The 14,117-nt window shown below is 32.9% G+C and overlaps 1 protein-coding gene and 1 pseudogene across 1 annotated transcript; both read right to left on the bottom strand.

Moving 5' to 3' along the window:
• Nucleotides 1-524: 524 nt before the first annotated feature.
• On the bottom strand, nucleotides 525-3,477 carry LOC149188893 (glyoxylase I 4-like). The gene is made up of 5 exons (XM_089410076.1): nucleotides 3,429-3,477; nucleotides 3,181-3,286; nucleotides 1,684-1,857; nucleotides 944-1,049; nucleotides 525-845 (listed from the first exon to the last, which is right to left on the bottom strand). The coding sequence occupies exons 1-5, from the start codon at nucleotides 3,475-3,477 to the stop codon at nucleotides 525-527; spliced, it is 756 nt and encodes a 251-aa protein (XP_089266202.1).
• Nucleotides 3,478-4,399: 922 nt separating this feature from the next.
• On the bottom strand, nucleotides 4,400-14,117 carry LOC149188894 (potassium transporter 10 pseudogene; annotated as a pseudogene).

Raw genomic sequence — 14,117 nt, forward strand, 5'->3', positions numbered from 1 at the left:
AATAATAAAATTAATTTATTTGAAATCATAGCTTTTTTTTGTCAACTAAATCTTAATGTAATCTTAAAAACTGTCTCTCATTAAAAACATTAATTTATTTAATATTTTAAATTTCTTTCTAATTAAAAAATATATTTTTATTATATAAATATCCTATAAATAGATAAATTAATTAATTAATTAAATTCTTGAGATTTGACTTTTAAAGGATTTGCCTTTTAAGAGTTCGAATTTCAAAATGAGATATTCTGTCAAATTCATGATTCGTTCACATTATATTTCAAAATTTTAATAAAAAATATCAATAATCTTCTTGATTAATATATTTTATTCTATAATAAATCATTTATCAATCAAATTCCATCGCTGTCAACTCATTTACCGATCAAGTTCCATTGCTGTCAATCAAATAGTAGATATGCATGGCTTTCAATTCACATGTGAAACAACGCCGCCAGGACCTGATTATTGATATTTATTGTAAAATCATATCCAAACAAACCTTTAACAGAAAGGTTGATGATTTAAACAGAACACTCCTTGTCTTGCGCTGGCTCGCACTCGCAAGAATCATATGATCCATCACTATTGACTGAATTTGCGTACATATCTCTTTCTTTTGAAGCCTCTGAATGGATTCCTGGGAATTCCAGATTGCAGGACGATGCAGACCCCTCGATTGGTTCCACTGGAAAATTTTCGCAGTTGCAGAGCTCAACCATATAGCAATCGGGATCATGGATGAAGAGCTGATCCACATAAATCCCTCCTTCCTCCACGATTCGTTTCACATATTTGATGTTCATTTCTTGCAACTTTCTCTCTACACCTTTCACATCATCGCACTGCAATTCCAAACATATGCGAAATTCAGTATAATTATGTACCTGTCTCTGGAGTTTTGATGTTTAGAATTGATTGGAAGTATAAGTAAATAATGTACCTGAAACGAGATGTGATTGTCCCTTGGATTGATTTCGATTTTCTTGGAATGATGGTCCGGGTCTTGAGATTGCAATAAGTGGATGATTATTCCGTAGTTAAATAACCTGCAACACTCCAAACCCAAAATTATAAACTACAAACATCTGGTTTCACAGGCAGAGACTCAATACGGTATTTACACTCTAAACAGCTATATATGTTTCTAAAATATATTTTTTCCTTATTCTGGAAACGAATTACAGTTAAGGGTTTGAAACGTCCATCACAAAACATTGTAATTGACTTGAGGGTTTGAAACGTGCATCTCGTAATTGAGGTTTCGAAATATCGGTCACAAAATATTGTTGAATGACATAGACCTAGAAATACAAAACAATGTAATTGAAGTTTCGAAACGTCCATCACAAAACGAATAGACCCAAAAATCACAAAACATTGTTGAATGGAATAGACCCAAAAAAAACACAACATTGTAATTGAGGTTTCGAAACGTGGATCACAAAACATTGTTGAATGAGATGATACAGAAATCACAAAACATAGTAATTGAAGTTTCGAAACGTCCATCACAAAACATTGACCCAAAAATCACAAAACATTGTAATGGAACATCGATCACAGAACATTGTAATTGAAGTTTCACGTAATTAATGTTTGGAAACGTCGATCACAAAACATTCATTAATGTTGAATGGGATGAACCCAAAAAACTATCTGGAACAAAATCAATATACTTACCCGGCTCCATCAAATCCGAACGATGCAGGTCTTTTAACAAGAACGAAACCGAGGATTTCTTCGTAAAATCTAATGGACTCTTTTAGGGATGTACAAACGAGAGTAATATGGTTCAATGACGTAAGGGAGAAATGAACGTTAAATATACGGTGTCTTTGTATTTCTGCTTTCGTCCTTAGCACAAAGAGAATAACTGAGAGAGTATGTGTCTTGTTCTTTATTTCTTTTTCTGCTTTCGTCCTTAGCACAAAGAGAATAACTGAGAGAGTATGTGTCTTGTTCTTTATTTCTTTTGCATATACATTGATAAGGTAAAACAATGTTTACAAACTAATTGCAATGACAGTGTCCCTTGTCTCTTATCTTTTTTTCATATACATTGATAATCTAAAAAAGTGTTTGGAAGATACAAGTTGTGTTGGCTCATGCTCATTAGTATTGTTGTGTCATTGGTATTGTTGTGTTGACACTATGATCATTGGTATTATCATAACTCTTAATTTTTTATGTTTATCATGTTGTTTTTTAATTAGCAACCATTACAACCTCTTAAAGGAATCCTCCGATATATTTTTTCCAAAATACATATGACCATTAATACAAATAAAACAAAATTCATGATAATTAAATCTAGAAATATCAGATATAATACCTTCATATATGAGAACAACAATTTTGAGGAAATTTCTTTTTACAAGTATCATGGAATGAGTACCTATTACAAGCTCAATTAGAATTATAGTATTGACAAAGAATAAATAAGGGATGGAAATCTCATTACAAGCTCAATTAGAATTATGGCATTGACAAAGGATAAATAAAAGATGGAAAACTTATTATGTGGTTGAAAATAATTATAAGTATATAAATATGAGGATCTTTAAATATGAGAATTGAAAACTCGTCTCTTGCACTCTTGTCATTACTGTTGTCATTATTGTTATTTTTTATGGATGTAATGATTGGGGTTGTAATATCTTGAAAGAGCCATGAAGAAAGATTGAATAGATAAAAAAATAATTTATAATGAAGTAATCTATTGAATAGATAAAAAAATAATTTATAATGAATTAATCTACACTGCGACTTTTTAGAGGTGGATGTGACGTTGTGATGGTCATACATGGTATCGCAAAGATTATCGACTCTCTTGATTTCCCGGTAGATCTTTTTTCCCTGCGACAGTCATTTGCATCTCCCGGAGGTCTGAAAACGAAGAGGGAATAGAAGCCGCCGCCACCAGGGGTTAAATTTGACGCCCGTCTGTCCGTTTTTAGCGATTTTACACGTAAAATACGTTCACCTTTCAAATATCCACGTCAACCGTAACTGGCTATTAATTTTTAAAACCGTCAATTTGACGGGCAGGTTTGTAAATGAAAAGTTTTAAGTTTTTTTTTAATAATTTTTTGATATATATATATTATATATATTTAACATACAAGTTCCAGCTTGCAAGTCGGGAATCGGGATCGGACCGTCGGTAATAGCCTATACGATTCTACGAATGAAGTGACTGTAGTCTGTAGTACGCTGTATGTTGTAAGTTGGCGTGACGCGTCCACGGTCCACCAACTTTCACGAATTGAAATAAATTCTGAGCCTGTTGCATTTACAATCCACTGAGAGCTGTTAATGGCTTTATTAAATTTGGTTGATGGTATTGGTGTCCACCGCGCTGCGCTCCGGCTCGAGTGAAAATTCCATCATACGCCCGGAGTCAGGACCGATACATGGTCACTTGCCTATTTTCTTAGTAGTGGGGAGTCGGGGACCTGTTGCAAACCGCGCCATACTATGGATGGCACCTGTTTTATTTTGGTTTGAATTTTAAAATTTGCGCTCTGCCAATGGACTGAAAGTCTAGACAGTGACAATGGCCATTAGAAGCAATCCCGAAGCTGGTAGCCATGGCAGAGAATTATTCAATGTGCGCGAATATGGAGGAGTCCATCAACATTATCACTGTTTCTTCGGCTGGGCCATCATTCTTCAAATCAGCAATTGAAGATTTGCCTGCAAAATACCAGGGGCACCAGGACTGGCTTGGAACTTGAGTATATATTTGAGCTTTCAGCTGATATTTTGACCTGTGTAACAGCAGAGATCGACTATGTGGGAGTTTTTGTTAGTAGTCGCTGGCCCCGGACCACTGAAATATTTCCAGCTTTATCTTCGTAAAAGCTCTCCGAGTCTCCCCTTCTCCGCTTGAATCCGTTGGAGCTGTTGTTTGGCGTATTTGGCTGCTGTTTGAGCGAGAATCGTGGCTAGCGCGAGCGAGAATCTGCCCATTCATCGGCAATTTCTCCCATTGAACCACAGACTCTGCTTACGATCCGGCCGAGCTACAAGGTGAGGTTTTTCATTTCTTTTTAGAGGTTTCCTGATATTTTAGTACAATGGCAATATTGTCACTGAAACCTTAAATGTAACACTAAATGAACATGAAAAGTAGTCTATAAATTGCATCCTCTCTAGTTAATCTAGATTTAGATAAATCCATGTAACTCATATACACACATTACTAGAAATTGCATTCTCTCTGGGTCATCTAGTTTTAGATAAATCTATGCAACTAATATACACACTGGTTTAGATGAATCTATGCTACTAATATACACATTACTTACAAAAAGCTTTCCTGTATCTTGAAGTATTCCGCCACCTCCTGATGCATAGAGAACCCCTGCCTTCACTAAAATCTCTCCTCTAGGCTCTAGGCTGAGATAGCAGGAGTAAAAATTCCATCACCGATGACCATGCAAGTGCCAACAAGTACAAGAAGTAAAAGTGCATTTTGACGGTCAACTTTTGCTTCCAGCCATTTCTTTGTTCTTGCAGCAAATGACTTATCTTCAATCTTTCGCCTGCTATAAGTTGTGAGTTCTTCATCTGTGCGGTGTTGATTCGGAATAGTGCTCACTTTAACATGCCGACAGAGTAATGAATACAGAGAAAATGTTCCACCTACATCACAGAAACGTGATATCTTAAGAGCCCTTGTTAAAATTGCATTTATATGCATACTAAAAAGCAGGTGACAGGAAAAGAAATTAGATAGCCTTATAAACAGAATGGCCGAGTGAATTTTTCAAAACAATTAACAGAAAGTTCTAGCCTAAACTTTGGAATTGTCTATTGGGTTTGAATAAAATCACCCAATGATACTTAGAATGTAAGCCTAATGGATAGTTACAAAATTCGCAAGGGCCAGGAATATGCAGGGCATTTTGATTTTATCATATGCAGTCTCCTATGCAAAGCCATAGTGTCATGTTACCTTCTCCGTTGTCATTGGCCCTCATGACAACAAAGACATATTTCAGAAGAGGAATTAGTGTCAAAGTATATATGATTAACGAAAGAGCCCCCATCAACTCTTCACGATCGCGGACACCATCAGGAAATGTGCTATTAAAAACATACAGAGGAGATGTGCCTAAGTCTCCATAGACAACCCCAAGGCTCTGAAATGCAAGACGCAGAACCATCAAACCCGACAACTCCTGCACATGAAATACAGAGGATCAGGATATTACTGCTTTTTATATTTGATAATTGCTAACAAGCACTTTAACAGCCAAAGCTTCACGATAGCTATTTACTCCGGCCAACCTATCAGGCAATTTATGGAAATAATAGTATATATTATAGTCCAACGAAGCAATTTAAGATTGTAAATGCTATTCAAGATTCCAGTTATTGTGATTTGTAAAATGGTTCACTCTATCTATCAAATTAGGAAAGGAAGAATCTACTACAATGAGTGTGCATATTGTGAACATATTTTATGATTCAGAATCTTTTAACTGCAATCGAATTGTTGTCCTTTTCTTTGTGAGATTTATTTGTCCTTATTTCAATTGAAGTACTCCAATAAAGTTTTCTATGATTTAATTCAATCTAATGTTGAGTGATCTGCTTTGAGTCCATATCTTGAGTTTTTTTTACTTTATAGAGTTCTTTTAGATCATCTCACCAGCACTTTTATGGTCCTCCCAATCTATGACATCGCCCTTTCTACCTTATCAGAATTATTTCTATTATAATCAGAACACGATTAAAAATTTTAGAGAAAAGTTGGGTTGAATATTTATAAGTTGGACTCTTCACCCAAAAAAGGGGAAGTATATACACTAAATAAATTACTACTTTATAAAAATGCTCGGTGAAGTTTGTTTGAATGTGCACGCCGCTTATCATATACCAAATATGATGCCTAAAATAGTTCAAATTCGCACGCTGTGTTGGTTATTGGAGGACCATGACCGATTTCTTAGAGACTAATATTCAAAACAATTTTAAACTTTTCCTTTCTGGCAGATTTTGCGGTATATATTTTATTAGAATGGAAATCCATACATGCAAACATAATAAAAATATATGAGAATGGAAATGCATATATGCAAACATAATAAAAATATGGAATGCTGTCGGTGATGATCTACTTTTATTCTGTCACTATACGTTGCTTTAATTTCTCCATTCCTTGCCGTATGTCCAAAGTGATGCCATACCGAGAACCAGTAACCCCACCAGAGCAACTGTGGATTAACGCGTATTTTGGCTTTGAAGTTTTGTGATCAGAAGTTGTCATCCTCTGTGAAAAAGCCGCATACAGTTGGCAGGGATTCATGATCAGCAGGTCTCAAAACAAAGTGTAGCAATGAGACTTGAGCCCAATTGTAGAACAAAAAATTAAAAATTTAAACAATTATGAGTACAATTTGAAATTAGATAAAACTTGTACAAATAAATTTTAAAAGTCATATGATGGTCAGTTTAAAAATAAAAACGTCATAAAAAAATTCCTTGACGGGTAGGGTCACCCGTCAAATTTAACCCCTGGCCGCCACTGTCCTCAATTAATCCATTAAATGAAACCTACCGTGTCTGGCACACTCTATTTCAAATTTGGAATTTGAGCGCGCCCAACAAAGCATTGTTTCAAATTTGAAATTTGCATGAATGGTCAAGCCGGAGAGGTATTAATGATGATCCGATCTCTCATTTATTTCAGAAATAAATCATGTGTGGGTGTATAAAATTTACTGTTTCTGATTTGTAGTCCTCGCTCAGCATTTGTGATTTCAAACACTATTATTTTCTGTTAAGTGGTTTGTTTTAGTATCGTTGAAATAGTTGTAATTACCATATACATTTCGGTTTTAACGCGACCATTTTATTTTTCAGGTTCTTATTAAGTTCATATGCCGTGGTTGTTAATATAAAAGTAGAAAATGTTTTAGTATTTTTATTTTACTAATCTCTATTTGATGTGTGAGTGAAAATATGCATTCAACCCTACCAATTAATCAACAATTAAAAGTTTATTTTAATTTTTTTAAATGAAGTTTTAATAGATTTTATCATTTTATTTGTTTTTGTTACGATTTTTTTAATAAATTTTGCCATATTAAAGTATTTGTGTTATTCATCAATACATAGTTATATTTGAAATTTGACAGAAATGTTAAGTTTTACTAATTAATTAATTAATATCTATATATATATATATATATATATATAGTTATATATTTAATTTTACTAATATGTCATAAGAAATAATAATGTGAAACTTAAATCTACTCTAGTAAATATTATGTCACATTTCTAGACCATTTTTCAACATTTACAATAAATGAATTTATATCATCTACATGACTTGGACTACAATATGAATTGGATTTATTCTTTCCAAAGAGCAATCTCTCATGGTATCTCACACTACAAAGGATTAAAATTAATCATATAGCTTTTAGTTGTAAATTAAAGTATCATTAATTTTTTGCAAACATTTAAAATTAATCATATAGCTTGACATGTTTCCATAGTAATAAATCATTGAAACTTAGTCTCCTACCAATAGAAATTTATGAAAATTGAATGGAAATACCTCCTTGAATATTCAAAATTATGAAAAGTAGCTTAAACGTCCAGAGACATCACAAATTGTACCCCATGAGACACATCACATTGTCAAAAAATTTAAAAATCTAAAAAATTAACCAAATTATAACTTTCTTTTAAATTATTTTAATATGATTAATAATTGTGGCATGAGGAGTTCTACAATCAAATAACGGGAGATGTGTAGGGTTAGATGTCATATATGTAAGTGTTAGATGTTAAATGTGTAAGAATTAAATATGTGAAAAATTGTACCCCATGAGACACCTCACATTGTCAAAAATTTTAAAAATCTCAAAAATCAACCAAATTATAAGTTTCTTTTAACTTATTTTAATATGATTAATAATTGTTCCATGAGGAGTTCTACAATAGAGTACGGGGGAGATATGTAGGGTTACATGTCATATATGTAAGTGTTAGATGTTAGATGTGTGAGAATTAAATATGTGAATATTTTTTAAATGTAATGCTGATAAGTATACTTGGTCAAATTACATAAAAACAAGGTTTAAATAAATAAATAAATATAAATTAAAAAATAAAGTTTAAATAAATAAATTAATAAATAAATAAAAATTAAATAAGAAATAAGAAATTAATAATTAATAATTAAAATAAATTGAGATAAAACAATAAATTTCATAGTCCATACTTTTAGTATTCTTCTCTAAATACTAAATTACATAACAAAATTTAAAACTAAAAAGATTTTAAGAAACAAAATAAATTAATAATTAATAATATAAAATTGAGACAAAATAGTAAATTTATGGATAGAGGTTTCTAGGCTCCAAGTTTTCACAACCCATGGTTTTGCATGTTGTATTCTTACCTAATGTAGCCTATTCAAAGTTTCTCTTAGTTTATAAATCTTGGGAAAATAATCTTTCTCACTTTGTTACAGTACCTTAAAAGATTATGTTTTTAAATGTTGTTTTGTATGATATTATAGAGGTGATAGTAAACTCTTAAAAACAAGTGAGCTTAAAATATTGGAAGCTATGTTTCAAAATAGCAAAAAAGACATTATGTACCTTTATAAAAAGTTGTGTAGATTATCAATTAAATTTAATGTTAGAATATCTATATATAATTAATAAAACTAAAATTAAAAGAAACTCAAAGTAAAAATAAACTAATATTTTACTTTCCATGGAACTTGGGTTATAGGCTTTTTTCTTTTTTTTTTCACATTATCCAATGTCAACTCGTAGCCTTCATAGATATATATAGTTTTTAAATAATGCATTTTCTACTTATAACCATTTCATTATCTAAATATACGTTAATAATATGGAAATAAAACTTTTAATGAAAGTAAATTCAATTGGTAAAAATAAAGTTATTATGTTAAACTTAAAGGAGTGCTTTCTTATTGTTTTATATGCTAATAAAATTGGGGAAACATACAATTACAAAGATAATATTGAAATTTGTGAATTGTTTTTGCTTAGTGATATCCGTGATCGGTGGAGCTCTATTATTTTGTCTGTACTGATTAATTTTTTTCGATTTATATAGTTAGCATTATAGTTTTACTGAAAATTATAGGGTGACGTCAGCCTGTCGATGTATCCTCGACTACGAATTTCGAGGGTGGATGTCACCCTACATGTGCGATACAGCAATGGGTTCACGTAACTTGCCTATCATGTCCACCAATCATCATTTCACTATGTTACAACAATTAATTAATTAGAGTGTAGGGACAAAAAATAGTAAAAGCTATTTAATTTTTAAAAACATTATTCTAAATTACATTGTCTAAATTATTCTAAAGGTTCTTTAATTGTTTTTTACAGTATTTTTTAGTTGAAGCTTGTATTTTTTCTTGTTTCACTACAAAATTTATAGACTGAAACAGGATTTCATAGCCTGGACTACATATATACAATTTGTTTAAATGTCTGGATAACGATGAGGGAGTGGATCTTGGCTTGAAGGGAACTAAATTCATTATCATGACTGTAACTCAAGACATGACATATTCTCACTATAATAACAGTTGGGCTTTCTATAACAGTTTGCAATTTTATTATAAATCTCGTTACATTGTTCAAGTTTGACCAAGGATGCACTAATTGTGCTAGTTTGGTACATAGAGATACAAAAATTGTAGCTTAATATTATTCTAAATTACAGAAAATTACTTTTATCAAATGAATATCAATTTGTACATTCGACAGTTGGGCTCTCGCTAGTCAGATCCATCGTAATCGGGTTTTCAGAGAAGTCAAGTGTGGACATAATCATTAGGAGGGAATAGGTCAGGAACCTAACCTCGTGCGGTGAGTCCCATTGGTATTCGGTAGTCAAGAAAATCGACATAATCTCTGTGCAGAGGATACCAACCTGACTGCCGACCTATGTAGACTAGTCAATGAGAGGTAGCTCGTATAGTTGGACTGACCCTTAGTCGGACATCGGGCCTGGGATCTTTGACATCGCGTGAAGGGAGATAACCCCAACTCCTGACCTACTCTAATGGGAATCATAAATAGATTATAATCGAAACATATCGTGCAACAATTTGATGATGGAAAGCATGGAAACCCTTGCAGAGACTTGATGGAGGTAGAATATATATATATATATATATATATATATATATATATATATATATATATATATATATATATATATATATATATATAAAGATATATATAGTAGCGAACTTGCATGCAAAGACTAGACCCAACACATACGGTGATCCTGATGCTTTTGGATAACATACCAGATAAAAACAAATTTAGAATTTTAAAAGCGATCCGGCTCCGCTAAGGCCCTTAGGTCACCATTCGATCTCTCATCAACCTATAAATATTGTATACCAAGGCGCAAACAATAAACAAACTATTATGCACTTCTGTATAGACTTGTCATTTTTCCCATCATTTATTGAAAGGAGTTGCGTCTTTTGGAGTATCGGGTTATGGTTCTTGGGAGTGGCAGTGATCAAAATTATTATGCATGTTGTGGGAAGAATCCATACCTTAAACCTACCTTCCTTGTTGCGTGATTGCTTTGACCAAATACCTGAGAACTACCTGTCTTCTTTGAATTGAAAGACAAGCATATACCTTTTCTCTCTTGATTCACAAACCCATTGTGGTCAAGCAAAGCAAACCCAATGGAGAGCAAAGATAATGTAGTTACCACGGAAGAATGAAGAATTAGTATGTAATTACTAGTGACAACTCATATGAAAATTTGACGATGTTTATATTCTGATGAATACTATTTCATACTTGCTACTGAACGAATTGGATTAAATCATAATACATAGACAAATAATTTCAGTTCCTTATTCTTCAAAAACCCTAATGTTAACTCTCTCTTATTGATAATTTTTATACAACTGACATCCACTTCAATGCGAGGCTCTTGGGATTGGGGTAGAACACAAATTTTGTTTATTGCTTTTTGTTATGTAACTCCTGCCATTAAAACTTTATTTTTTTGTCTGCCATATTCTCTATTCCTCTACCTTGTGTCCTTGTGCATCGATCCTATTGAATCGTTGAAGGAAACAATGTCCTGGTGATTATATTACTCCTCTACGTTGATTATGGTCATGACCTAATGCGCTTTGTGCAAGGTTGTGCATTGGTAACTCCTACGTTTGGTGCATTTCATGGTGAATGTTATGCATTGAAGAGCATGTAATGATATATGTTGTACACTGGAGACCATGTAATGACATATGATGCATATGGTTGCTGTGTTTGTTGCATTGTTTGTATGTTTGGAGCATATTTTTTTGAATTTTGATTACATAGAGATAGAGTTGTTGTATGCTATGCATTAGAATGGTATGTTTTTTTATTATATGTTGCGTCAATGAAATATGAATGCTATGTTTGATTATGTTGCATTGAAACCTGATATTAATGCAAACCATGAGCATTATACATTGAGAGTTGTGTGTTGAATGTTGTGTGTTACTAGTTACGAATAAAGTATTGAAAATAAGCGATTGATCGTCAGCTTAAGAATTGATACATATTTCTAAGCAGACATAAGCTACTGTAGATGCGGGTTTGGATCTCGATCTTCTACTTCATTGACTTGTTTTAGTAATTAATTCATTATTGAGAAAAAAAATCAAAACAAAAAGACTTTGATATACCAATTCAACATTTAACTATATTAAAATTATCCACCATATAAAAGGTAATTAGCACATGTTGCTTTCATTCTAACAAAAAAAATGCATATTTACAGTCATTAAATTAACAATTAATTGTTGAATTTAATTTATATTTAATAATTTCATTTTTTATTGACTTGATCATTTTAATAATTAGGTTGCATCGAATTCGTGAGCATCCGTAAGCCCCGCACATCACACTTTTCATCATAATCTAATGATTTTTTTTTATTTTTTATTTTTTATACTTTTAAGCTAATGGGTGGAAGATAAAGCTAATCCATTTATGTTTAAATAGTAGGGAAAAATGTAGATGATATTTAAAAAGTTTTATTATTTATGGTGGTTATGACTAGGTCAACAAACTTTCCGATAATCTCCTTGTGGTCATTTTCAAATCAACACCCTCACGGTCCCACACTAAGTTGGGTGTTAGGGACTCTCACCTCACACATTTCATGTCTTTCTCCAAAACCTGACCTCTGAATAGTGACCCTGATGCGGGAGCATCGAGCCAAAAAGGAAATTATTGTAAATAATAGAAATAGGGGTCATGCATTAGTTAATTAGATATTGTCAAATAAAACTAGGAGAGCTTTTAGGCATAAAGGAGTGGATATGGATCTTTAAGTGATAAGGATAGCTTTTCTATTTTAGAACAGGGAAAAAGATGAAAAGATGCTTTTCCATGTGTATGCATTGCATGTAGAGTTAGAGCTTTTAGTTGAGTGATTTTGGGATTTTTTTTATCATGCTAAGTTTAATAAATTATGGAGCTTCATAGGCATTGAAGGCAGAGAAGTGGAGAAGTGTGTGAGAAGAGTGAGCAAGGTTTCTCCTTGGGAGCCTTCGGGCAGTTTGTAAAAGGGCCATAGGTTGCATATCTGGCCATGAGTGGAAAGCTCTTGTAAATATTTGTTTTAATGTGAATATGTTTATGTGAAATTCGAATTGTATGGATATGTTGGCGCTTAACACATGCTAAGATAGGCTCTGAACATGATGGCCGAATTCGGTGTTATATAACATTGCATGGCTTGAAGTCCTGTGTGTATTGTGGACCTGTTTGTTTGAAGTATCATATAACTGTTCTATTCTTTGAAGTATTGTATAATGGTTGCTGTTGTTTAATGTGCACTGATGATTCTTGAATTTCCGCCTCTGTTTGTAATTGAAATATCTACCTGGGAGTTACTGCCATCGTTTGAGACTACACCAGCCGAGACTGTGAATTGTCTGTAATAGATTTGTAAATTGTAAATGGTATTACAATTACTATGAATGCGTGGAAAAAGACTACAGTTTGACTTCTGCGTTAAAACCGAAAATTGAAGCCATGCTTGAGTGAAAACCTACAGCGGCGGGCGTAAGTGGAGATTGGGATTGTCTGCATATTATATGCTGTGTTAATTTGCACCAGAACCACGGCGTAAACAAGTTCTATAATTGGGAGCGATGTAATATAATTTACAACAGTGACAATTATTTATATATACATATATGCCTGCGGATGCGTAGAAGGGTTGGGAATCATTTGGATACATGTGGTTGGTTCTTAATTTGCGCATGAATCCATTTTAATATGTTCTTTTAAAGAGCGCTGGTATTTTGTGCTTTGCTGTTTTGAAATCGGTTTAGCTATAAAGAATTTGAGCAGAGAATTGGTTGGATAGAGGTGCATGTTTTAAAGATCCTGGAAGAGCGGCCTGGAGTGGCTGGGCTGCATCAGACCCACTAGAGGCTTTAGAGATCAACTCTCTTTTTCATTATCCTCTTGCATTTCACTCCAAAGAAAAATAATTGGGGTAGTTAAATAATATTAAACTGACTTATTAATGATGAAAAAATTGATTGGATTTAGGTAGTATGATCAACAAGATTCAATTTTAGAAAATATTTGAAGGCATAATTTGATGATGTAATTTCTTTTATAAATTACTGCACGAAAATAGAGAAAAAATATTTTATGTATCAAAGACAAACGAGCAATTAAAAAGGTCATACAAAGACAATCACTCTTTCTCTAATGAATGCAGGTGATGCGAGGTCATCCAGAAAGTGCTTCTTGCGTGCTTGTAGAATCTTCCTCTGAAGTTTATCGCACAAAATAATGTATGTGTCTGCCACTATCACCCTTTCTCTAATGAATTTAGGCATTGTGAGGTCATCCAGAAAGTGCTTCTTACGCACTTGTACAATATTTCTCTGAATTTCATCGTACGAAAAATTGTACATGTTCAAGAGGAACAACTTCCTCTTCCTCGCCTGCAGCTAAATCTGTTGCTAAAGATGGTGGAGACTTAGTGGTAACCTGTTGTGTACTCAGAATTAGGTCGACATTATGATTATTTGGCTCCGGTTCCTCCTCCAT

Source organism: Pinus tabuliformis, chromosome 3_1 (assembly GCF_031772625.1).
Source record: "Pinus tabuliformis cultivar Carrire ecotype Pingquan chromosome 3_1, CPIR1, whole genome shotgun sequence".
NCBI classification, from domain to species: domain Eukaryota; kingdom Viridiplantae; phylum Streptophyta; class Pinopsida; order Pinales; family Pinaceae; genus Pinus; species Pinus tabuliformis.

Bases quoted from the DNA above. Each gene is read 5' to 3' on its own strand.
- LOC149188893 (XM_089410076.1), bottom strand. From the start codon at position 3,477: ATGGCGCGGTTTGCAACAGGTCCCCGACTCCCCACTACTAAGAAAATA. The intron at 3,287-3,428 runs GCAAGTGACCAT...TAAATGCAACAG, and splicing joins CCCCACTACTAAGAAAATAG to GCTCAGAATTTATTTCAATT. The intron at 846-943 runs GTACATTATTTA...TTGGAATTGCAG, and splicing joins ACAATCACATCTCGTTTCAG to TGCGATGATGTGAAAGGTGT.